This window comes from Anastrepha obliqua, chromosome 4 (genome assembly GCF_027943255.1).
Source record: "Anastrepha obliqua isolate idAnaObli1 chromosome 4, idAnaObli1_1.0, whole genome shotgun sequence".
In the NCBI taxonomy this organism is placed as follows: domain Eukaryota; kingdom Metazoa; phylum Arthropoda; class Insecta; order Diptera; family Tephritidae; genus Anastrepha; species Anastrepha obliqua.
In genome coordinates, this window is record NC_072895.1 from 10,223,153 (window position 1) to 10,250,732 (window position 27,580).

A 27,580-nucleotide genomic window follows, 5' to 3' on the forward strand; every position below is an offset into this window, starting at 1 on the left:
AATTTTCTCCATTTAAAGCGCTTATAATTTCTTTGTCTTTTAAATCCGATTTTTCCTAAATAAATATTTCTAAACTCAGCGAGTACAGGACACCTTCTAGTAAAATGCTTCACACTTTCTTCATCCGTTCAGTTTGCAGAAGCTGCACATTTCTGAAACATTTCCGAATTTATTGGCTTTCAGCAGGTCACATGGTGCCTTGAAAATCATCGAGATATCTTCAATTCGCATTCCTTTTTTTACGCAAAATATTTGCATATGCGTGATGCACTTGCAAGTGCCTTTTCACTATGTTCTCTGGTATGTTTGATCTTTAATTCTATCAGCAACTGTTTGCAAAGGCTCTGCTACTGCATACCATCGATGCATTCGATGCATTCATCGAAAGTTAATCCGAATTCTGAGCGCATATCATTCAGATGTTTATGTTTTTTCGTATCACACACTACGCCAATTTATACGGGAGTCTGCTTTCTTTATATTCATATAAGATTTGAAAAAAATATTTCATCTGCAGATCCAATGTATGAAAGTGGCTGGCATAGTTTGGAGTGAAGTCTGGTATCCTTGGTAATGGTGATACGGGTTAGGCTACGGCCTTTATGCACTGCGACCAGATTGATCTATTGTGCGCCCCTAATTATATATATATATATATATATATTATATATACATAATTGGCGCGTACACCCTTTTTGGATGTTTGGCCGATGTTGTTCCACAAATGAAGGGACCTACAGTTTTAAGTCGACTCCAAACGACAGATATTTTTATGAGGAGAGCCTAATTACCTAATTATAATTTTTTAGTATACCGAGGAATCGAACCAGCTCCTTAGGTGGGAGCAATTGTAGGTCTTCCTCCTCTAGTAGGTACGAGCCCAGGATTCTGCGTTTCCTGTGGCCTAATGCCTCACAGTTGGTGATTAAGTACATTAAGTTCCATAGACTCCTCTTCATCACAGCAGAACCTCCATGATCTTATAAATAGCTCTACTGTGTTAAAGTGTTTATTACAGGCAAAGTGACCTCTAAGTGCTTCACAGAGTAATCAGAGGCCCTTTTTATCTAGTGTTAGAGCAGATTTTGCTCTGTTGGCATTGAAGTTCAAAAACTTTTTGGAGTGACTAAGGCCGCTTGTGCCGTTCCAGTGTTACCTGATTTTAGTTTGTATCCATTTTTTGGTTTCCTGTTTTAAATTATTTTTTTTTAAAGCCGAAAAATGGGGTTGGTCCAATAAATAGCCCTTCTGGCGCTTTCTTGGCATAAAAGTCTGACTTCTCTGGTATCCTTAGGATGCGTTTCTTTGCAGTTGGCGATCTCATGCGATGATGTATTACCCCACTCTTGGGCAGCATACGATTTTATGGTTCTGCAGACGGCTTGAAAAAGTTTTCATTTATTTTTACTGACGATTCTCACGGCTTAGCAAGAAATTCCAGGTGCAATTAATGCTTGCCTTGGCTGCGTTGTTTCTGGCTTCCGAATGTTATTTTTGGTGTAAATATGACACCCAAATAGCGATACTCCGCAACAATTCTCACAACTTCGCTATTGTGCCACCAATTTTCCAACTGCAATATCCGACCGCCTTTTCTAAAAATCATAACTTCTGATGTCCTTGGATTAACTTCCATCTTCCATTCGGTGCAATATTTTTCTAGTCTATATATCATAGCTTGTCTAGGAAAAGACAGAGGTGGGAAAAGGCAGCAGGGGATTTGGATTAGAGGATGACGACCAACAGTGGCAAATTACGTTTTTATTTACCGCTTCAAGCTAATGAAATTCACCAGGTGTGTGATATTTAAGCCCGAAATATCCGCAGTTGTAGCAAAAAAAGTGAGAACCCATATGTCTAAATCTTTCCCAGATGAGAGCAGGGCAGCTGAGCAGAAGACGCTGAAATGATTCCATCTTATCTTCCAGACAACTTCTGCAGAAAGTTTAGGTTAGTTTGGTATGGTTGCCCAAGGAATGAGCACACTTGGACGAGGAATAATGGATTCGTCCCTTGTGATACCATTATGAATAAGGTCAGGTGAAAGAGAAAGACCGATGGGATACAGGGAGAGGGTGGGGAGAGGTGATGGTGGGATGGTTAAGAGGATAGGTTTAGAGTGTGTGGATTACAGAAAGGATTTGAAGCAATCCTACGGCTCACCGCATGTACAATGCCTGGTAAGGACATCCAACAAATTCGAGAGCTCCGGCTTTGTTATCCGCAGAAGTTCTCTCGAGCACCCCGATCTATCAGTGGCCAGTCTGGCACTCCTTAAGTAGCACTAGAGCGTCGTTTTGATACCATTATGAGACCTCCAACTGGCAGATATCTACACTCAGCCAGAGCTGTTGATATAGTGGAGAAGATTGCTGAGATTTAGGTTGGCGCACTGCCCCAGGCTGTCGAAGAAAGGAGCGCCCAGTGATCTTTATCGTCTAGCTGCCAAACCCGGACATTTACAGAGGAAAAGCCCAACAGTCTTCTTCTCTGAAAGTTCGCCACAGCTTTTGAAATGGAGGTTAAATAATAACTTTAGCTTTTCTGCGTGTGTGCTGATCGTCCAGTGACCAGTAAACACAGTTACGTTATTGTTATTATTATTTATTTGCGGGACCCTCTGCCACGTTGGATTTCCTATACACGACTATCGATGCTAATTAATTTCTTTTCCGCAAATGTTGCATGTCAAACGTAAACAAACAATTACCAAATTTGCACATCAACTTTTTGGGCTCCTCAAAATACAACGCCACTATTTCGAAGACCAGAAAAAGGGCTTAACTCGACACGCTCATCGCCAAAAGCTATAAATCATTTATGTTGCATGTCGAAATGTGCCAATTATGTGTGAATTTCACTATGTGAGAGTATGTACACTTTCGGTAAAACAAATGCATACTAACGTGCTTCATATAAATTGCTTTCTGGGCACACACTCGTATTTTTTTTTTCTCTCCACAATATCTGTCACATTTTCCTATGTGTAGATGGTTAGGCATGGAAGCGCCATATTGACGCCGCGACAAGTTACAATGAAAGGGAAAACTTTCAATTTAAATGATCATAAAGGAGAATATGGCATTTTCGTTAAGAGAAAACAAAACAAGGCGCAGACAGGCAACATGAAAAAATGGCACTCGAATTCCGTAGGAATCTACATACGAGTATGTAAACGTGTGTGTGTGTGTGTGTGAATATGCATGTATGTAAGGTATGACAAACTTAAAATAAAAAAAAAATAATAAATAATACGAAAAACCAAAAAAGCGCCTACCAAACATGACAAACTACCAGCCAACTGCTGTTGTGCCGCCAAAAAGAAACCATTTCGGTAGGTAGCCAACAGTGGCAATGGCAGCACTTATGCCATGCGGTATGTGGCACTGCCGCCCAACTAACAACATACATACATATGCACATATTTAATATTCGTATGTGTATATGTGAATATGTGTAGCTATGTGTGTGTGTGTGTTTACGTACCTTCCTCATCGCCCAACTTGTAGACCAGCTCCTTAGCGCGATTCGGTATGTTGTCGAATTTCTCGAGTATGACTCCTTTAATGTGTTGCGCCCAGAGACGTTTCTGGTCACGATTTTTGGCTGTCAATTTGATTTGATTACGCGGCTCATGGTAGGGTATTACATAAAAGCTCGTAGGTTCGCCGGGCAAATGTTCGCTTAACATTAGATTATTTTGCTGTGTGAAAAAACCGAAAGAAAAACAAAGACAAAAAAGAAGAAAAGAAATCAATAAGCAAATGAAGTATGCGCAAAGAGTCAAACTAAAATTAGGAAAGTATGCCGAAAATGAAATGGAAATCGAAGTGGCAATGGCTGGCACTTAGTTTAGTCGTTCAATGCCTGCGTGAATGTCACTTACGTGTATGTAACTCTTGAATTGTAGACGATTATCCTCTTTGGGTTTAGTAATGATCAGCATCGTATCGAATAGGAAGACCATGCGTGGCTTATTGTGCTCCATAAGGAGACCCTCTTGACGGAGTTCGCCCAAAACGGTAAGTTCTGTGAAAATATTAGAACAAAAATTTATGATAATTGAATACAAAATTTCATATAAAATCAGCTAGTCAACGAAACAATCGATCTCATATTTTTATTAAACCTTTTTATCAGTGCTGGTGAAGCTCTATTTGACACTCTCTAAACACAGTAGGGGTATGCAAGTATGCGTTTCTCATTTAAGTTTGGGTATATGGTCGACAAATTATTTACATTTTTTTGTTTTCACTTCAGATTTTAATTTCAGTTCCGTATGAAATTTGATCAATCAACAAATATATGTATGCGCAAATCTAAATCAGGGGGACTTCCAAAAAACAAAAAATGGCAAAATTTGAAATGATTATATTTTCTTGAAATGTCGTCTGTGTCATACACAGGAATTTTACTAACACAAATAAAGAAATTGAAGTCAAGCTGACCATGTGCAGGCGCCTACAATGGGCAATTTTTTTTTTAAATAACAAAATGGCGGACTTTTGAAAAAAAGGTATGTTTTTCGGGTAGAAAATAGGGCTGAAAAGAAGCGAAAGTAGGGCCTGCCAGAATGACAAGCCTACAGAATAATAATCAGTTTGACTTTTTCGTTTCAGATGTCCTGAAAAGCCAAAACCCTGTTGACAAGCCACCTACCTATCCTTTTTTTAAGACGCTTACTTTGGTGCCACACTACTATAAAAAATATGTAAAAAAAAATATTTTTGATGTCAATAATAACATATATTACTATAAAATCAAAACGATCGCATTTTATTTTCTTAAAAAAAAAATGCTAAAAAATATCTATAAAAAGTAGTAGGAGTACTACTTACTACCTTAAGGATATCTAATTTACGTTGAGTCAATGCGGCCGCAATAGCCGAATGGATTCGTACGCGACTACCGTTCGGAATTCGGAGAGAACTTTTGTGCGAATCTCCGTGAAACACCAAAGTTAAAAAAAAATTTCTGATAGCGGTCGCCCCTCGGCAGGCAATGGCAAACCTCCGAGTGTAGCTCTGCCATGGAAAGGCACCTCATAAAAAATATCTGCCGTTCGGAGTCGGCTTGAGACTGTAGGTCCCTCCATTTGTGAAACAACATCAAGACGCACACCACAAATAGGAGGAGGGGCTCGGCCAAACACTCAAAAAGGGTGCAAGCGCCAATTATGTATGTATTCCATGTCATGTGACTGAAGTAGATATTTTGACATTGTCATAAATACTTCTAAAAATGAATTAAATTATATTTTTTGGTTTATAATAAAAATTAAACTGAAAAAATTTTGAAAAAAATTTAATAGTTTTTTCAATGCCGAAAATTAGACTAACGTAGAATGAAGTGAACTATTTTCGGTGCTTTTTAACATTTTTGCAAAAAACAATTTTTAATTTTTTTGCATAAAAAATAATTTAAAACAAAATTAGATTTTTTTATTAGTCAAAAAAAATTTTTTTTTTGTTTTTGTTAAAAGCTTTTGTAAAAATTGTGTTTTTTATTTTGTATGTATATTTCAAAATAATATTTTTTGTTGTTTTTGTTGAAATATTTTCGGAGCTCTTTAGCATTTTTTCCAAAAAACAATTTCATTTTATTAACATAAAAAATACAATAATACAAAATAAAATTAAATTTTTTTAGTCAAAAAAAATTTTTTTTTTGTCAAAAGTTTTTGCAAAAATTGTTTTTATTTGGTATGTATATTTCAAAAAAAATTTTTTTTTGTTTTTGTTGGAATATTTTTAGTGCGTTTTAATATTTTTTCAAAATGCAATTTAATTTTTTTAGCATAAAAAGTAATTTAAAACAAAATTAGACTTTTTTATTAGTCAAAAAAAATTTTTATTTTTGTTAAAAGTTTTCGCAAAAATTGTGTTTTTTATTTTGTATGTATATTTCAAAAATTTTGTTTTTTTTGTTGAAATATTTTTGGTGCTTTTTAACATTTTTTCAAAATGCAATTTAAATTTTTTTGTATAATATATATTTTCAACAAAATTAAATTTTTTTTAGTCAAAAAAAATTTTTTTTGTGTTAAGATTTTTTGCAAAAATTGTGTTTTTTATTTTCTATGTAAAGGGTGGATGTTGAATGTGAACCACACCTAAACGTCAAGGTTTTTTTTGCACTTCATTTGACATTTTTTAATTTCAGACTAACTCAATTTGAACCATGGAAAGATACACAATCGAGCAACGCGTTAAAGTTATTCAGGCTTATTATGAAAACGGGCGTTCAAATCAAAATCAAAATCATCTTCAGTGATGAGGCATATTTTCAACTCAGTGGATTCGTCAATAAGCAGAATTGCCGCATTTGGGCGAATGATAATCCAAGAGTGATTGCCGAAGAACCAATGCACCCACAAAGAGTGACTGTTTGGTGCGGTTTGTGGGCCGGCGGCATCATTGCGCCGTATTTTTTCCAAAATGAGGTCGGTCAGACAGTTACTGTGAATATTGTTCGCTATTGTGAGCTGTGATGTGATTTCAACAGGTCAGTGCCACTTGTCACACAGCTAACGAAACAATGGCTCTTTTGCGCGAAATATTTGATGGCCGAATAATCTCACGTCGCGGCCATTTCAATTGGCCGCCAAGATCATGTGATCTGATACCGTTGGACTTCTTTCTTTGGGGTTATTTGAAAGAAAAGGTGTACGTCGATAAGCCAGCAAACAAATCAAGAGCTAAAGGATGAAATAATTCGGCACATTAACGGCATAGAACCTCAATTATACCTCAGCCTCATCGAAAATTTGGACCATCGGATGGAAATGTGCCGTCGATGCCGCGGTGGCCATTTGGCCGATATTTTGTTCCATGCGTAATTGAGCTATACCAATATTATCATAATAAAGAGAAATTACAATAATTTCCCAAAAAAATTGTATTTTATTCAAAATCAACACCGGCCCTTGAAACTTAAGCACCCTTTATATAAAATATCTAAGGCTTAATAAATTCATAAAAATATGCTTGTATATACATTGGTTATGAAAAGTTCATTTGACTCTCAACTCAAATATCTTTACTTTAGATATCGTACAATAATTTTTCCCATAAATATTTAAATATACTAAATTTAGTCTCACGTCAACTCACCTGGCCCTAACCATCCATCCAAAATGCCAGACAACTCTTTAACTCTTATTTGTTGCTCCAACTTACGCTTCACCTGATCGATATTACGCGCCACTTGTCGCATGATTTCGTAGGCTTGCAACACTTCCTTCACATCGCAATGTTTACGAAGGTTCTAAACAAAAGGGGAAACATAGTATTTATATGAATATGAAGAAAGCATTTTCCTGTTGTTGGCACTCACGTCCAATAGCAGATGATATTTGAGTATACGTTGCACTGGCTTCAGCAAATACGAGCCGAGTGGCAGCTTGTGTTGCAACATTTTTTGCGTGGACGTCAGCAGTGCGTTGGTGTGTGTGGCCTGTAACAGTTTGGTCAGCAGTGATATGGCTTCAGGATAGCTTGTACTATAAGTGGGCGAGAAAGAAAAAGGAAACTTTAAAATTTACTTAAATTAAATATTTATTTAATAAATATAATGAAGAGAAGAACTTTGTTCAACTAAAGCTTCAAAGAAGTTGCAATAACTCACCAAGCCGAAACTAATGATTTCAAGAATAAGAATTTACTTAAATACATACATACACACACATGTAAGTACATACAGTTAACGACAAATGTTTGCACACCAACCCATAGACGAGCTTTGACATTTTTTCGTTTTGAAAGTTCATTATTTTTTTATAGAAATATAGCTCATTGTTTAACAAAGACCATCCAACAAAATGATCCAATTTCGTTCTTTGAACAAAAATTTGACAAGCTCACTGTTTCTAATTAAAATTTCCAGAAAGATATTTAGCATTGATTCTCTTCATATTCTCCGTACTGTCATAGAAAAGCACCGGCTTAAAAAAGAAAATCTGTTTGGAGTTTTTATTGAACTCGAAAAGGCATTGATTCCGGAAACCATCATAAAACCTGTCATCGACACCGACTAGGTGAGAGCGGTTTGACCCAATGCTTCAATGTCAATGTAGGTTCCAGGTTCAGCTGTAAGCCTTCTTCTATTTAATCTGGGTATCCCTTCAACATTGACAAAACTATTCTTCAAGAAAAGCTGAACCAATGAGTACACACCCTCCAATCTAACGGGCTTCGAATAAGCCGCACAAAAACCAAAGCTATGGACTTCTGTTTTGCGAATGGCCAGCTCTAAACATCGATAACGTCTCTATCAGAATGCTGAAAAGTTTTAAGTACTTGGGTTCGCATGTTAGAGAAGCTGGTACTTTCGAGGGAGAAATTACACACCGAATACAATGTGGATGGCAAAGCTGGAGAGTAGCGCAGCTTCTGGTGTCCTGTGCGACAAGAAAATACCACAAAAGAAAATACCACAAAATCTACAAAACCCATTATCAGACTAACAATGACATACGCCTACGAGTGCTCCGCAAATTAGAACAGAACCTGCACGCGAAAAAAAATGCGAATGGTGAGGAGGGCCAGCGGCGTAACACTGGTGGACAATATGCAGAACAATTTTATTTTTGGTAGCAGCAAAGACGCAAAGCTTCAAGAAAGTCGCTTTTTCCATTCTATGAAAGGACCTGAAAGAAAAGTGAAGCAGATGGAGGAGTTAAGAAGAGGACCGGGAGAAGTGACTCAAAAACCGGCTTAATTTTTGATAATTTTTTTTGCTGACGTTCTTGGCTGATTACTTTCATGTAATGAAAATTTCGTGCGTCCCACTTTGTTATAATACGAATACTGACCTATATAAAAAAGTCACACGAAAAAAAACTTCAAACGGCAAAAATGAAAATGCTGAGATGGTTAGCCTCGGTCACAATGCTGCCTAATCGATTTATTCGTGGAAGTCTTAAAATCGCGCCGATTGAGCAAAAAATGCAAGAAACTCGTATTCGCTGGTATTGGCATGTCCAGAGTAAGCCTGACAAAAAACGGGTTAAACATAGCCACGAGAAGCCAGGTGGACCACAACATACATGGACGAAGCAAATATAAAGTGACATGAAACGTGCGAACTTAAACACTGAGACGTACAAGGAACGAAGAATGTGGAGATTACGTACTAAGAGAGTTGACTCCAAGTGAAATTGAATAAAAGTAAGGAAGAAGATGAGAAAATGTGGGCGGCGAGAATTAAAAAAATTGTCAAAAATCGATGCGTCTCATCAGTCACTTTAAACTTGCACTTTATTAAATCAGAATTTTATGGTCTATAAAACTGCAAACTCAAAATTCTTACAAAATCTTTGTTTTGGTTTGTTTGATTTAAATTTAAAAAGCGTGATTTTTAAGGGGTTAAGGGTAGTCAGAATTGTAAAAAAATTAGTTTTTTGTTTTTGCCTTTTCCTGAAGTATAATATCTTAAAAATATTCTGTTGAAATTTGAAGTGAATTCGACAAATACTTTTCGAGTTATTCAACAGTTAACAAAGAAAATCTGAAAATCTGAAATCTGCACTTTCAAAAAATAGATTTTTTTGTCTTATCTTATTGTTTAACATTTCAAGAATATATTCCCAAAATTTTAAGCCGATCTGAGCAAAAGTTTTTGAGTTATTGTCCAATTCGTCTCGGGTCTTAGCTCTGACAGGCTTATAGAGTGAGAGCCCGCGACGCCCAGACCTTCGTTAAATTATAAAAGTTGGAAATTTTTCTATATACGTCTCCTATACAGGTATAAGCAAACCCAGATTATTAAACCTGGGTCGCGGTGGCTTTGGCAGGTAACAGGTAGTAAAGGTGAGTAAAATTGAGTCTCAAATTTGTAATAGTATAAAGCTTAGTTTTTATACATTTCAACTTACAATCATATCAGAAACTGCCTCGTCCATTGGCGGACACTTAGGGCGGTAACAACCCCTCCCCAGACACCCTAACATTCTAATTATTTATAAATCTACTTTCGTCATAGTATAAAATCTAATTTTTATATATGTTATTCAGAGATCTATAAAAATAATGTTTTCACAATCCCCAGACAGTTTCGATGGTTCCCCTATCTTCCCAGACATAATGAAGTCCACTCCAGGCGTGAGCGCGATGAATATATATGTACGTTGGTGCGAGTGAAATAGTGCGATCTGTTCTCTAAATTTATCAAGAAAATTCATTATATACATTTATAACAGATAAAAAAGTAAATTTTTAAAGGAGAACGCAGAAAAATTTTCATATTAACAAATTATTAAATCAACAATACAATAATGCGATTTTTATTGAGTCAAGTGGAGATCTACGAAAGTTGTAAATATCAATCGAAAATTTTTTCTAGTATTGTGCAGAAAAAAATACGAAAAATCGACAGCTGATGGTAAAATTCTAGAAGTTTAAAGTTAAGAAGATAAATTTGTATGCATGTTAGTTTTACTGTAAGGAGAGAGAATAATTTAGATCGTAATTGAACCAATCGAAAAAGATTTCAATTATATTTATAATTATAGCCATTACAATACAAAGTAAAAATCAAAAAAAATATTTAATCAGCTTCATCGTCCTCGTCGGTATCTCGATTATCTTCATCACCGCTACTCCATTCTGCGGATTTGTCCTCATGAATGTCATCGTCTTCATCAGCTTCTGTAATAATTAAAGCAAGTTAGAATAATTATGAATGGTTGATAATTTCTTCATAAACAGTGAACATTATAACATACCTGACAAAGTTTGTAGAGAATCACTGAAATAAGTAGGTAGCTGATCTCCTTCAAACCATTTAAAATGGTATTGATCATTTTCCAGTACCCAGCCATTATTTTCAGGTTTATGTGAAGTAGATTTTCTTAAGTGAGCATTGTTCCAAATCGTACAAATATAATTAGCTCGTAAAAAATGCTGTAGTAGCTCATTTTCACAAGGTGGTAAACTGCTAGCATCAAAGTTTCTCAATTTTTTTCGGTTGAAAGCCTCATTAATGTCGGAAACTTTGTATGAGTCTATAAACATCTGAACTCGAGCAGAATTGACATCAATTGCATTTCGAACATTATATACACTGTATATATATTTCTGAATACTATTGAAAATGCTCTTCTGTTCACTGCTGTCCTCTATTAACTTATTTTCGCCGAACTTTATAAAAGCTTTTTGGAATTCATCGTTTTTTTTTAATAGTTTGTAAGGTCTTAGTTTTCCCTTTCTAAATAATGCCGGATTGAATAAAAGTCCAATAAGGGTTCTGGTATAGAGACTTCTCCTGTTATCAAATGTTGCGCTGTTATATTTTTAGAAGGTAATTTATTTTTTTCAATTTTCAGAATTAGTTTCCTTAAAAGTAATGCGGACTTCTGTAAAATATTTTCTGTGTGTAAGCTGTCGAGGACTGTTTCATCTATTGATTGTAAATATTTAGGTGCGACAATTTTTTTATTTCGAATAGTAAAATATTTTATATCTTCAGAATATACTTTCATAATTTTTTCTTCGAGATGGTGTGCTGTGAAAACGAAGTTCATTTCAACGGAATTATCTTGATAAATTTTTTCCAATGACTCTTTATACAGTTCATGTAAATAAATATATTAAAAAATAACATCGTCCCTTTTTAATAATATCTTCTTCGATAATGCTGCCAATTTCGTCAAAAACTTGTCTGTGATACTCTCGATTGTAATGCCAATGACTTTTACTAGATGATTTTTTTTTTAGACGACACATCATTGTTAAAATGAACTCGACAATCAGTATGATAATATATTTTTGGAGCAGAGTAATTATTCAATGTAGTTGAAAACTCGTTATATTCTTCTAAACCTTCAATGTTAGAAAAAATACTACCTTTAAATTGGTTTGTTTCAGCTGCATGAAGTGGAAGCATTTTTGAGCGCACTTTCTTCTTCTGTTTATTACAAAATATACAAACAATCGGAGAGTCATTACTACTGACAACATTTTCGGGTTGAGTATTTACGTCCTCAATTACATTGTTTACTTCAGTAACATCTGGTGTACTGTCACCATTTTTTTGATAACTTGTCGATTGTAAGACCTCTGATTCACTAGCTAAAGTCGATTGTGAAATTGTTGAAGGTTCTGTATGTTGAGGCGGTAAATGAGATTGTTCTGTGGAGGTTGAAGGCTGGGGCTTTATCAATTCAGAATATAAATTTTGTTCTGATGATGTTGGAGATTTTGTTGCGAGTTCGGTAGTGAACTCAGGTACTATCGGTGTATCTGGAGATAAATTGTCTACACTAATCGACTCTTTGTTTACTCTTTTTTTCTTTTTTAAATCTGCAGGCTCCGAATTGTAGTACTGTTTATTAACGCCTGTGAATGTTTTATGGCATTCCCGGTGATAACCTCCATCTGTATATTCATCAGGCAAAATAACATTCACATATTTAAGGTTGTGTTTTTTTCTGACTTTCAAAACAGTTCGGCACTTCTTTAATGTCTCTTCAGAAAGCAATATTAATTTCCCCTCACTTTTCTTACAAATAAAACAACTTAATTTGTTTTTTTCCGGTTCCTCCGTTTCCATGACAACACTTTATCACAACTAGACCACTTATTTTATAATAAATTTTGCAAATAAATTATTAAACGCTTGCTATACGTATAACAGTTCACACTACAATAATATACAATACGGAGTATTATACAGAGTATAAGACAGCTGATGCGCAGAAAAAGATCGCCGTAGACCAATCGCGCTATTTCACTCGCACCAACGTACATATATATTCATCGCGCTCACGCCTGGAGTGGACTTCATTATGTCTGGGAAGATAGGGGAACCATCGAAACTGTCTGGGGATTGTGAAAACATTATTTTTATAGATCTCTGAATAACATATATAAAAATTAGATTTTATACTATGACGAAAGTAGATTTATAAATAATTAGAATGTTAGGGTGTCTGGGGAGGGGTTGTTACCGCCCTAAGTGTCCGCCAATGGACGAGGCAGTTTCTGATATGATTGTAAGTTGAAATGTATAAAAACTAAGCTTTATACTATTACAAATTTGAGACTCAATTTTACTCACCTTTACTACCTGTTACCTGCCAAAGCCACCGCGACCCAGGTTTAATAATCTGGGTTTGCTTATACCTGTATAGGAGACGTATATAGAAAAATTTCCAACTTTTATAATTTAACGAAGGTCTGGGCGTCGCGGGCTCTTAGTCTATTAGCTCTTAAACTTTTAAACGCCTTTTTCTCAAAACTACTTTTTGAAAGTCCCCCCAACGTTTAGTTTATTTTTTATTTTTGACATGAAGGGGGTTTCCCGCCCACAAAATGGCGGAAATTTTCGTTGAAAATAGAAGTTTTCACTTTAGACCGCCATCAAAAATTTTCAAACGAAGAAAAAAATAAGCGGACAACGTTTGGGGGAAGGTTTAATGATACTTTGACTAAATTTGAATTGTTTTTGGTTTCAGATAATTTCCGACCGAGATGCAGTGATAACTGCAAAATGTTTTTTTTTTTCCAAGACGTTCCCGGACATGGTCTGTGGCCGACTTGTTTTTAAGTATTTCCGCATGAAAAAAATTACAGAATATAGTTAAAAGTATGCTTAATAATGTACAAAAGGTTTTAATAAATTTTCTCAGTCCATATTTAAGAAAAAAATTCCCAAAAATATTGTTTTTTTCGCTGAAACCCATTTTTGTAAAATAAAGCAATTGACTAGGAAAAAGAATTGAAAAACATCATTTTTTCGGGCCTCAGCTACCCTTAACCCTTTATTAAACATTTATGAAACTTTTTTTAATTTGCACCAAGTAAGAACTTGATTTCATATGGTTTTTGTAAGAGAATTGACTATATTTTCATTAAAAAAATGATAACTTTTTATTAATTTTTTCATTAAAAAAATGATAATTTTTTATGAATTTTTTCATTAAAAAAATTACTGAAGTTAAATAGGAAGCAAATTAAATAGGAAGCAATTGCCTAAACTTGTCAATAAGTCCTAGTGCTGTAGCTATTTAATGCAGTGCATATTCGTAAAATATTTACTCTACAAAATTTCAATTTCTCTTGTCTCATTTATCGATTAATAAAAATCGCAAATGTCATATAAAAATGTTCAACCGCTGACGACCCTGTTAGTAACAAAAACCAAAGTTTCAAATGTCAACTAAAGTCAACAATTGCAATACCCTTCGTGTGCAGTATGCAAAATCACACCTCAACAACAACAACAACAAACAAAAATATGCAAGCATAGCAAATAAATTGCTTTGACGGCAGGAGTCAAATACCAAAGTGACACAATGTCAGTCAAAGCAGTCAAGGTGAGTACGAGGGTGACAACAATTGGTGGCACCGATGATGGCAACGCCAAAGAATGCAAATCAAAATCATGAAATCGTCAATTATTTTTTATTTTCGCTTCTTTTTTGTTGTCTACGTTTATTTGTCTGCCACACTGAATTCCACGCGCACTGTTGCGCAAGTACTTGAAACGTGTGCACTGTTCGCCTGTCAGAATGCACTCAAATAACTGACATTGACAGAGAACAACTTTGTGCAGAAGAACTGATAGCACAGCACTCCCACGAAAAATCCAACATTTTTGCACAGTTAGCCCAGAACTGTCCGAATGGCTTATGGGTAATGTCATCACTTCATGCAGAGTATCGCTGGCCTATCTGAGCTTAGAGTTCAACTATGATCAACTCGTACTTGTGAATATGAATGTTCGAATAAGCGCACATACATACATACGAGTATATACAACTAACAATAACAACAATAAGTGAGTAATAGATGGCGTACTTGACAGCAACGAACTTCTAACCAGCCACCAATCGGCAATCATCCACCAGCTTAGTTGCGCGCTTTTGGAGGCATCGCGCAGCGAGCAGCGAGCAGCAGCACTCAACGCCTGTCTAACTGTCGGCCGTATAGGCTAACTACCTAGTTGGGCTGCATGACTGTCTGGATAGTTGAGTGGTTGTTGGACTGCTCGCCTGGCCGCTTGCCAAATAGAGTAACTGGACTGTCTAAACTGGCTGCGTGTCTATCTCTGTTCTACTATCATTCGTTCGTTTGTGAGTTCATTCGGTTGTTTGTTTGCCGCATAAATACTATCTCAGCTACATAGCTTCTTCCGTCGCTATGCTACAGTTAGCTACAAAAGTTTGCGCCCGATGAGAAAGCGCAAGACTGCACTTCTTCTAGTCTTCTGTTGCTGTTCTACTCGTCGCTGGTGCTCGTAGTGATATCAAGATTATCGTTTTCTTCTGGTTTTGCTTTTGTTATTATTTTTTTTTTGTTTATTTTCTTTTTCACTAACACGCTTCTGCTTCGACTTTCATGCCCTGTTAACTGATTAACTTCTATGTAAAGGTATTGCTTTGCTAGCTGCACTGCTTAAGCGGTTTCTATGCGCCATTGCTTTTGGTGTGCAAATAAAATTTAATTTAGTGTCCGTTCTAGCGAATAGAAAATCGAATTTTTAAAAATTAAATCAGCCACACGAAATTGGCTAGCCAGTTGAGCAAAATCAGATAAGAAGAACGGCAGAAGCTGCAACAGCTTGGCAAGAATGGCAAGCAGCTCGCGTGTCTTTCTGAGGGAAATTAATAAAAAAATGTAGAAAAAAAAAATAAAAAAATAACAAATAGAAAATTGTGTATCAGTGTTGCTTAGCAGGCCAACGAATATTTGTGCTGCGGAATATTTTTACTCTTGCTATTGGATTTCTTCTGCTCTCTTCTTTTCAATTAATTTTTTAATTTCCTATCTACTGCATTTCTGAAATTTTATGTCTTTTTTTAATTTTTATATTTTATTTTTATTTTTTATTTTTATATTTTTCCTCATTTACACAGTTTTTACCACCTTGACGTATTTCTCTATAAAAAATAGCGCCGTTCAATTTCACTCACCAATATGTTGTGTATACATCAAATCTTTCGCGCAAATCTATAAAACATTTGGCTATTTTGCCCGGTTCCATACCAGAGTTGATTAGCTGCTTCAGGAGCGTCGAGTTGAACTCATAAATCTCTTCAATATTCGAGAAGAGTATTTTCAGTTCGTCGTATCGTAAGCAGGCACGTTCTTTCCAGTCCGATAGATAACTGCAAAAAAACAAACAAACAAACAAATATATTGAAATAAACCAGAGTTAACGAGCTGAACGTGCGGATTTAGTTAATAAGGAGAAAACGATTTGAGAAAAAAAAAATTAACATATACAGTAGTGTGCACCTAATTGGCAACGCAATAGTGTGAGCAGTTTTGACTACTTTACTTTTGCCATTTAATTTTCGGAAAAAGGACATCATTGGTATTGAAGGACATCATTCTTAAAAAAATGTGGACGTACGACTAACAAAAAAAAACATTTTTCAAGTGAAACTTCTTAGGCGTTGATGGACGAGTGAGAATGGAGAGTAAAATTTCAAGGCCATGCAACGTTTTGAGCATTTTCGTTCCGCGAGAGAGAAAAAAGATATAACGTAGAAGAAAAGGAGAGAGAGAGCTATACCTTATATATATCTTAGATACACTTTAGGCTATTTTTCCTGAGTTTTTCCTTGTCGTTGCTAATTTCTAGTGAAAAATAACACTGCCTACTTTTTGGCGCTTGTTTGTTGGTGCAAACTTGTGGGAAATACATTTTTGGTGCCTACTTTTTGGCGTTATACTTCCTTGGTGCCTACTGTTTGGGGCGCTTTTTGAATCCCAATTTTTTTGGCACGTTTTTTGGTCCCAATTTTTTTGGCGCGTATTTCCGTTTCCTGACTAGTGCTTGTGCGTACTATAAAGTGCTATCCATTCCGGCGTCGGATTTATTGGTATTGCCTTGCGGTAATTTGTGCCGTTGCTGCGGTCCTGGAACGTCCTGATAAACGCTAGGAGTAGTGCGCGTTGTTGCCACGGTTTGTGTCCGGCGTTTACCTACACCGGTCGACTCTATTCCGTTTTTTGTAAATGTTGTATATTTGTATTCTCTGCAAATGTTGTGAATTTATTTAGATATATACTCTTTCTCTCTCTCTCTCTATCTCTCTCTCATTCTCTCTCGGGTATCTCCCTCTTTCTTTGTCTGCCTTGAAAGTTTCACTTCTGTAATGTGCACTACGCTACACGCCCTTTGTTTGTTTTAAATAATCTTTAAGCCGAAAAACGGTTAGGTTTTGGACATAAAGTTTTATAACCCAATTAATCAGAAATGAACTAAATAGTAAGGGCCTAAAGCATCTAGGTTAACTTTTCCGGCAAACCTGTATGTCTTCGGTATGGAAATAAGTTTCCGACCTCGTGAAACTATCACTGGCGATCGTTACTAACTGTAGGTAATGCGTTTGAATCGAGCTCTCAAAGAAAAGTGGCTAGAATAAGACGGCAGGCATGACACTGATTTTGCTGCATAACAAGGCAAGGCCACACGTTGCTGAATCGAGTCAGAAATATTTAGACCGACTGAATTGAGAAAACTTGCTCCACCGGCCGTATTTCCCAGACATTGCACCTTCAGATTACCATCTATTCCGATCAATGCTGTCAGCCCTTATTGGAGAGCGGTTCACTTCTTACGAGAGCATCGCAAACTGGCTCAATGAATGGATTTTGAGTCAGAAGAACTCGAATTTGTCGTCAGAGGAATCCGTATGCTGCTTGAAATTATGGAGTAAATTTGTGGGCTCCATTGGCACATACTTCACATAATTCCGTGTATTGTTTAATTGCTTAAATAATTCGTAACTTTGGCTAAGAAAGGACGGAAACTTAGTCGCATACCCAATATGTACGAATATTTTACGTGGATTTGAAGCTATTCGCCAGAGCTAATCAAAAGAAAGATAACAGGAAAGTATTTTTTTCCTTGGTCACTTCTCTCGATAGCATAGGGCCTTGACAAGACTCAGTCTTGCGTTGGTTTCGTTAATCTATTTTGATTTCTGACAGAGTAGGTGATTAGCCTGCCACTACCAGTTCTAAGTAGTGGGAATGCCCACCGGTCGTTGCTTTCTTACTGCTTGGAGCGCCATCTGTGTCCCACATTTTTCTGCCAGAAGGATCGCACAGATGGTTGACGACTTCGCTAAATTTCGTGAGCCTGCGCTATTACTGCCCGCTTCCTCTTGCTGTTTTGCTTGTTTTGGTAGCCACAATGCAAATAATGCGCTGACTATTTTGCGGAAGTAAGGATAAAAGAGCTAAGTTTTTGGGAAAAATGATTTTATTTTTTTTAGAAACAGGGAAAGTAGGTAAATTTGGAAAAGTGCGAGAACCGTGGTTTACGTGGGATTCGAGCCCACAACCTCTGGGATGGCTAGTGCACTACGATAGACTACTGAAGCAGCAGGAAAATATATAGGTCGCAAACAAATTTTCGTTTTTCCTTTTGATTTATATTTCCAGTTTGAAAAATTAGATGTTCCCAATTACGGTAATACTCATACATCGGTTAACCAGCCTAAGTAGTTGCTCTAATAATTTCACCCCATATAAATAACAAAATCTGACTCACCCTCTAATTACTTGCCCCAAATCCTCCACATAGCTACGCTCGGAGTCGACCATCTCCAGCATGGCCCGCTCCAACACGCTCATGCCGCTATGTGGATCCATTAGCTCATTTTCACTTTGATCCGCTAAGCTTTCGACGCTCGCCAAATATGAAGTAGCCAACTTGCCATTCAATTGATCTGAACCCGAGCTGGAGCTGGACGAAGTTGAGCAAATTGACGACGAGGAAAGTGGACGATGCTTGAGTTTGGCAATCTCCGGCAACATTGGACCACCTTTGCGTGACTCTTTTGGCGAAAACTTTGACTTGATATCAGTGAGACGATCCAAACTCTCAGCCGACATTTTACTTGCCTCCTCGAGCTCTTCCAATTGTTGTGCTGTAGGCAATTTAATAGGCACTGCACCGCCCAAAGTATTGGCCTTCGCTGCCAAGCATTTCGAACGCGCATAGGTAAGCATAGGCGAGCCGGTTACAGTAGAGGCACAAGCTGCCGAAGAACTGCGCACCAATGGCTTAGAGATCACTGGCTTGTTGATAGCTTCGATGAGTTCAACGCTCGTCATGGATGAGTTCATGGTGTCCTTATCGTTGAGCGTGAGCTTCTTGAGGTCTTGCGTGAGCAATGGATAGTTTAAAGTCTCAACAATTTCGCAGGGCGATAAAGGTGCAGTTGCGATAAACTCCTTGGAGGGTGGTGGAGGTGATGTGTTGAGCGGATTAGGATCATCATTATTGTTGTTGTTGTTATGGGCTTCATGCTGCTCAACTAGCAGCGGCATGGCATTTGGGGTTGGTGTAGCACATGCGGCGGTTATCATTTGTGAAGTAGTAGCCAATTGTTCCATTTCAATCAATTTAATACTTTCTTGGCGTTCATAATCCGGTAGTGATAATTTATAGGAGGTGTTGAAGTTAAATGCACTAACCGTCTCGCTCGCAACGCTGGTTGTATTATTCTTATTTGTAGGTGTCACCTCACTGTCAACAGTGCAATTTTCCACACCCGGAATGTGCAGCACAGCCGGCGTGGCTGGCTTTTTCACACTACGCACCGGCTTCGCTTCGGAATACGACTGAAAACTTAGCGCGTCCAAGTACTCCGAGCTGGAGTCGAATGTCTCAACAAGTTCGTTACCCGATTGGGTTAATTTGCCAGTAATCTTGGAGAGCGGTATGTGCGAAAGCTTCACCTTATGCACGCCAAGCGGCGTCGACGTGGCGCCCAGTTGTGGCGCTTTCTTAATGTAACGATGATGTGACGCGGGTGAGCTTAGCGGGCTAGACAAGTGCGTTGGTTGTTGTTGCAGCGCGTCGATGTCAACAGTTTCTACGCGCTCGGCGTCCGAGTGGGTTATAATGCGCTGAACGTTGGGCGATAGTATGCGTATTTGATTGCGATGCTTACTGGGGCTATTGAGGCTGCTGTTGCTGCCCGAACTGTGAGTTAGCGCGGAGTCGCGTGACAAACGCGAGCCCGGCGGGCTGTTGAAGCGCCCACTTCCGCTACTGCTGTTGCTGCGTTGACTGCACGAGGACGACGATGAGAGCGAATTGAGGCTACGACTGCTTTGGCTATAACTATGTTTGATGCTGTGATTGCTGTTACTGCTGCTGTTGCTGTAGGCGAGGTTGAGCAATGTGAGTGTGGTGTTGCATCCGTTGCCAAGTCCACTGCCCGCAAACCCATTCAACGCGTCTGACGCTTCGGGCGACTGTTCCGCTAATTGACGTTTTTGTGGTGTTGGCAAATATTGCAGTTGTTGCTGCTGTTCATCTATAGCGCCATAATTGCTATTGCTCTTATTGTTGTCACTATCATTGTGATTGTGGTTGTGGTTATTGTTGTTGTTATAGCTATTAATCTTAGAACTATATTCGCCGCCACTTAGCTTCTCCTCCGAACTGAAACTTGAGCTGCGACTACTCTTATTGCTGAGCGTTGGCGAGTCGCTGTGATTACTGGCACCACTTACTGTACCGTTACAATGTAAGTCAGAACTGACAACGTTCTCGTCGCCTTCGGTACTACACGCGCTGTTATTATTGTTGTTGCTTTCGCTAATTTTTGTATTTTCACTGTGGCTGCTGTGAAGTTGGTTGTTGTTACTCTCATCTAGCGCACTCGTCAAGGTGTCGTAGATGCCCAGCAGCGATGGTGCCAACTCTGTAGAGCTGCCTGTAATTGGAAGAAATGGAAAATCGGTTAGTTTGGTTGCAAATCGTATGGGAAAGGTAAAGAGTTAATGAACATGATTTGCATATGGCGGACAATGATTTTCTAATGTAAAAGCTGTGTGCGCTTGTTTGTGTTTGCCTCTAGAGGTGTATGACTTTATAGCTAGAGTGTTGCCAGATGGGATAAAAATAAGTGCCTAAAATAAAAAAATAATAAAAAATCAAGAAGGATGCACGAAATCTCTACGGAGAGTACCTTTTGGCACCCAATTGGGAGAGAAAATACGAGAGAGCTCTTCTATAATCTCAGAAAATATTCCCAATTCCTCATGAATGAGTCCAAGCATTTCCATGAATCATGTCGAATTCTTGCCTGACCTAAGCGTAATGTCATTGGATCTGCCATATTTAAAACTAATTGTCCTAGATTGACAGAAACATTATAGAAATATACATACAAGGTATGTTCAAAAAGTACGGTGAATTTGTATTTTTCTCGCAAAATATTTATTAATTCATCAATGTCTATTTTGTTCCCTTAAAAGTAGTCTTCTCTTCTTTTGGATTGGCACGTTAACCGCTTACGCGATTTTGGCCGAGTTTAACAAAGTGCGCCAGTCGTTTCTTTGTCGTGCTAACCGGTGCCAGTTGAACACACCAAGTGAAGCCAAATCCTTCTCCACCTGACTTATCCAATGTAGAGGAGGCCTTCCTCTTCCTCTGCTACCACCAGCTGGTACCGCATCGAATACTTTCAAAGCCGGAGCCTTTAAAACCATTCGGACGACATGACCCAGCCAACGTAGCCACTGGATCTTCATTCGCTGCGCTGTATATATGTCGTCGTAAAGCTCATTCAGTTCATTGTTCCATTGCCTGCGATACTGACAGTTGCTAAGGAGCAAAAGGTCTAAAAATCCCCCACATTTCTGTCAAGCACTTTAAGGGACGCCTCATCGGGTGTTGTCTTCGTCCAAGCTTCTGCGCCATACGTAATCTTCCTCAGATAAAATACACCTAAATATCGGTCTTTCCAATCCTCGCACCAACTCTGATCAAAAAGCACTTTGGTATGGCTTGAACTATTCTAACGATGCGGACTTACCTCCACACTTGTGGTGAATATCCGTTTTTCATAGATATTTTCAGTTTTGGGAACAAGAAAAAGCAGCAAGGAGTCAAGTCCAAGAAATAGTACGGTGGTTGAGTCAAGATTAAGGTATTATTTTAGACCAAGAAATTAAAATTTTTTGATAAACCAGGAAATGGCACCGCATTCGAATGCAAGTTTTTATGGTCATTTAAAATCTTTTGTCTGAGAGTTTTTAGAATAAATAATTACACCCTTTTTGGGTGTTTGGACGAGCTCCTTCTTCTATTTGTGGCGTGCGTCTTAATGTTGTTTTACAACCGGAGGCACCTGCAATTTTAAACCGACTCCGAACGGCAATTGGGTTTTATGAGGACATTTTTCATGGCAGAAATACACTCGGAGGTTTGTCATTGCTTGCTATTCTCACCATTTTGCTGTTTTATGCACGGAGACTCGAATCTGCGCCCTCCCGAATGGTAGTCACGCACCAACCCATTCGGCTACGACCGCCGCTACAATTCATATCGAAGCGAAACATATGGTTTGGATACATAAAGTAAAATTCCGCGAGGAATAATTTTGTGGAACATTTTAACCCATGAGTTCTCTCACGGATGGCTCGTCGCGAACTCTTACTCTTTTGTGGAAAGTCTAAATAAAATGATATTGGGAGACCTCTAGAGGGTTAAAATGTTCTAGAAAATTGCTCGCGGGAAAACTTCACTAGTGGTACTCAAAGACAAAATCTTTGCACAAATAGCGAAAGAGTCCACAGAGAAATAAAAACAAATAGGGCTCCTTGAAATTTGCAGCAACTTTTTTAAGCTCGCTTTTAGTAGCATTTTGTTGTGCGATAAATATAGCTATGGCAAATCTTAAAATGGCCTTAAAATCATTTTACCTGAAAATGCGAACAAGTTTGGAGGTTCCACTTTATGTGAATAGGCCTTTCAATCTGAATTTTAATCATTCCGTCCCCAAAAATGCTTTTTCGGCGGCGGTACGTAGGGAATGAGAAATGTTGCTCATGCATGCCGTTTTGTTGGGAAGTTGAGAGCAGAAGTGAGAGTCGAGTTCCGAATCTTCTAGCAGTCTGTTTTGATTGCAGCTTTTCGATGTTGAACATTCTTTACATAGGTAGATTTGCTGCACAGAGGTGTGTGCGTAGTTTGGCTGCAACAAGGTAATGATCCGAATCAATGTTGGGTCCTCGGATCGTACGTATATCTAAAACACTAGAAGCGTGACTTCCATCTATTACAACATGATCGAGGTGGTTCGCGTTTTTCAATCAGGAGACAGCCACGTTGCTTTGTGTATTTTCTTATGCTGCAATCTGGTGCTACAGACTACCATGTTTCGGGGGCCCCGGCGAAGTCTCTCAGCCTTTGTCCGTTAAGGGATGTTTCGTTGTGCAGACTGAGTTTTTCAACTGTGGGACTAAAAATTCCCTCCTTGCCCACCCTGGCGTTGAAGTCGCCAAGCACGATTTTTATGTCGTGGCTGGGGCAGTGCTCATAGGAACGTTGCAGGTGCTCATAAAAGAAATCTTTGTTCGCAACGTCCTTCTCTTCCGTCGGGGCGTGGGCGCAAATTAGCGAGATGTTAAAAAATCGCGCTTTTATGCGGATTATTGCGAGATGCTCGTCCACCGGAGTGAACGACAGTACTTGGCGATGAAGTCTCTCTCCCACCACAAATCGGACATCGAATTTGCGCTCCTTTACATGGCAGCTGTAGTAGACGTCGTCCTTGCCCCGTCCATCGCATCTCTTGGATGGTAGTGATGTCAGCCTTTACTCTCACGAGGACATCAACTAGCCAGGCAGAGGCACCTTCACCATTACCGGACACTCAAGGTGCATGCCCTCAAATCGTAGTTATTAGTTCGTTTGCAAGGGTCGTTGTCAGTATAGGAAGTTTTCATCCGAGGCTTTGTACATGTTTGCATTAGGGGAGATTTTTAAGTGGCGAGTCCCAAACTCAGTGCACAACCAGCTATCCTGGGAACGGGTGTTCGGAGGCTACCCAGAGGATATTATTAAGAAGTTATACCTCGGAAAACTCAGCCCCTCCACTTTCTTAAACCAAAGAAATGTAAGGAAACAGATGGAGATGAACATTTAGTGCTCCATTGGAAGACGCCACATCTCTTTCTAGGGTGAAATTTTCGAGTAACTGTTTTCACTTGGCATTTGTGTACGTAATCGTGTTAGTAAATATTTTTAGCAGCTAATTTTTTAAGTAAAAATTATTATGTACACACAAAATTTAAATGTGGCAATGCCGATGATGGCATGCAACAAGTGCTCGCGCAATTTGTAATAAAACAAAAACAATAATAATAAAGAAATAAAGCCATTACCATGCAACCGATATAATTTTGCTGATTTTGCAGTTGCTCTACTATTTTATGTGACATGCATAAAATGCTCACCTGACTGCCACAAACGCCAACGTAATTTCATGGTATTTGCCATAATTTCAAAACATGCACCAGCGCATTTGTGGCAATCAGTCAAGCAGGCAGTCAACTAGTCACTCGGTCAGTCAGCCAGTTAATCAGACATGTCGATATTTGCCAACATATACAGTAACTTATGTTGCATGTGGCACGCAGCACTTGCATTTAGTGGCGATTTCCACTGAAGTGTTGTATATTTAGCTGCGACTGGAAAAATATTGAGTTGTTGGTCCTAAGGGCAGCGCTTTTACAGCAACTAGAAGAGAAAAATTTGCAAGTGCTTGACCAAACGATTGATTGATGGCGGCAAGCCAGCTGAAATGACAGCCAAAGTCAGAAACAACGAGAAGCGGCTGATTGGCAGTTGAAAAGTCAGTCAGTTAAAAAATCAAAACAGGCATCATGGAAGTCTCAGCACGACTAATTTAAGTGATGTGCATACGAGGTGTGTTCAAAATTTAAGGTGAAGGTTTCAAATTTGGCGGGGTACGTACATACAACTATCGATTATTTATTTTTTTTGTTAGTACACTCGTCTCGAAGATATGTTTTGCATGTTTAGTTTGCTTGTGAGAGGCATAAATAGGACAAGCGATTTGCGTGCTCGTCGATTTTCTGCTATCGAAAAAATGGATCAAAGAAGTTGCATCAAATTTTGTGTAAAAAAATGGAATTAAGTGCTGAAAAATACTTGAAATGTGGACTATGGCATACGCTGAGAGTACTCCGAGTCAAAAAGATGTTTACAAGTGGTACAAGCTTTTCACAGAAGGTCGAGAAGATGTGAATGCCGACGCTCGCTCTGAATGCCCCAGCACATCAACAACCGATGAAATGAATGAAATGTTGAGAAAGTGAAGAAAATTATTATGGAGATTTGTCGAATCACAATTAGAGAAATTGCTGAGGATGTAGGCATATCGTTTGGCTCATGCCATGTAATAATATATTTTCGGAAATTTTGGGCATGAAGCGTGTGGCAGCGAAATTCGTTCCAAAATTGCTGAATTTTTACCAAAAACAACGTCGCAAGAGCATCGCTCAGGAACTGTTGAATGATGTCAATGATGATACAGATTTGCTTAAAAGGCTCATAACGAACGGAGACGAATGTACCCATGATTCGTTATGACATCGAAACCAAACCCCAATTGTCCCAATGGAAGAGTCCAGGACAGCCAAGACCAAAACAAGCACGCCAAGTTCGACCAAATGTCAAGATTTTGCCCCTGTTTTCTTCAATTAGCATGGCGTAGTGCATCAGGAGTTCTTACCACAAGGTTGTTCGGTAAATGAGGAGTATTACCTTGAAGTTATGTGCCATTTGCGTGAAGCAATGCGAAAAAAATGCCCAGAATTGTGGAAAAAATGCATGGCTTTGCATCATGATAATGCACCTGCTCAATTAGCTTTGCTTGGGAGAGATAATTGGGCACAAAACAACACCGTTATCATGCATCAGCCACCGTATTCACCAGATTTGGCTGACTGCCACTTTTTCCTGTTTTCAAGATTGAAAAGACCCATGAAAGCACGGCGTTTAACGACGATTGAGGAGATATAAAGCGAATCGCTGAGAGAGCTCAAGAACTGACTAAAAAGTGCATATCAGAACTGCTGCGAGGATTGGAAAAAACGGGTATTATATCGGAGGAGCGGCCTCGGTAGTCTAGCGTAAGTGCACTAGCCTGCCATCCCAGAGGTTGTGGGTTCGAATCCCACATGACGCACGGTCCAAGCACTTTTTCCAAATTAACCTACTTTCCCTCTTTCTAACAATTTCCCATTCCAAAAACATTTTCAAAACTCACTTATCAAACCCAAACTTGTCCTTTCCATTCTCACTCCCGCACAATAGTCAGCGCAAAATAAGCAAAAAACCATCTGTGTGATTGTTCTGACAGAAAAATATGAAACACAGATGGCGTTCCAAGCAGTAAGAAGGCGATGCTCCTAAGCAACGACAGGTGGGCATTCCCATTACTTAGGACTGGTAGCGGCAGGCTAATCACCTACCCTGTCAGAAACCAAAGAGATTAATGAAACTAGCGCAAGACACGGTCTTGTCCAGGCCCTGTGCTCGCGAGAAGAGTGAACAAGGAAAAAAAAATCTGAGGGGGACTACTTTGAAGGTGATAAAATAGAAATTGATGAATTTTAAAAAATGCATTTTATTTAAAAATGTCGAATTTCATGCCTTCAAACTACGATTTGCGGACATCGTTGATTTTCTGTTATCAATTGAAGAAAAACGCTTCTCAAGCTCATCAAATGCTTACATAAGCTTATGGTGGGCATGCTCGAAGTAGAGCACAGTGCTTCAGGTGGCTTGAAAAATTCCGAAGTGGTCATTTTAGCGTGGAGAACGAGGACCGCGGCCGGCCACCGAAAAAGTTTGAGGACGCCGAATTGCAAGCATTGCAGGATGAAGATAATGGTCAAACACAAGAAATGATGGCAGAGCAGTTGGGAGTGAGCCAAAAACCCATTTCCAAACGTTTGAAAAATATGGGCATGATTTAAAGATCGGAAGGTGGGTGCCGCATGAACTGACAATGTGACAATGCACCACCACATCGAACAAGAGCGACCCGGGAATTGGTGGAGACGTACGATTGGGAACCGCTGGTGCATGCGGCTTACTCACCAGACTTGGCGCCTTCCGATTATCATTTGTTTGCATTGATGGGCCACGCACTTTCCGAGCAGCGCTTCAATTCGCACGAAGAAGCCAAAAAATGGCTCGATGATTGGTTTGCGGCCAAAGACGGCCAATTTTTTGGCGCAGCATCCACAAATTGCATGAGAGATGGGAAAATGTGTCGCTAGCGATGGCTATTATTATTTATTGTTAATAAACGTTTGAAATTGAAAAAAGTTTCATAGGTATATACCTGTAAATAAATATTTTTTTGGAAAAGTGCGAATTCACCTTTTTTTGAACACACCTCGTACATACATGCTTTGAAAGCTAACAGGTAGTCGTATTAAAGATGGGAAGTAAGTAACTAAGACGGGGTTGGACCGCAAGCTACATACAAACAAAACACAAAATAAAAGTTTTTCAAGCTTTGACGGCAATTATGAGGATACACATTTTTTCTTAAAATTATTGTTAAATTCCCTATTGAAAACATTTGAAGTGAACGCTCAACCTACGCATCCACACGCAATGCGGCACACGCAAGCTTACAACGGCTACGTAGGACCGCAACAATTTATCCTTACACATGGAAAACTAATCAATTGCCAATCCATGCCAAAGTATTCAATTAATCAAATCGTGCGTATTTGTGTACTTAGAGACAAAAGTCCTTCAGCAAGTTCATCATGCCGGT

General features: G+C 38.5%; 1 protein-coding gene across 1 annotated transcript in view; it reads right to left on the reverse strand.

Annotated features, from left to right (window-relative positions):
• The window catches only part of LOC129246457 (uncharacterized), a gene marked incomplete at its 5' end in the record, with an annotated part of 31,125 nt that extends 10,432 nt beyond the window's left edge, over window positions 1-20,693 (reverse strand). Inside the window, 6 exons of the mRNA XM_054885306.1 lie at window positions 3,487-3,703; window positions 3,887-4,029; window positions 7,113-7,266; window positions 7,336-7,501; window positions 15,914-16,108; window positions 18,508-20,693. Of these exons, the coding sequence (XP_054741281.1) occupies window positions 3,487-3,703; window positions 3,887-4,029; window positions 7,113-7,266; window positions 7,336-7,501; window positions 15,914-16,108; window positions 18,508-20,693 (3,061 nt within the window). The remainder of the gene's footprint in view (window positions 1-3,486; window positions 3,704-3,886; window positions 4,030-7,112; window positions 7,267-7,335; window positions 7,502-15,913; window positions 16,109-18,507) is intronic.
• Between the last annotated feature and the right edge of the window lie 6,887 nt (window positions 20,694-27,580).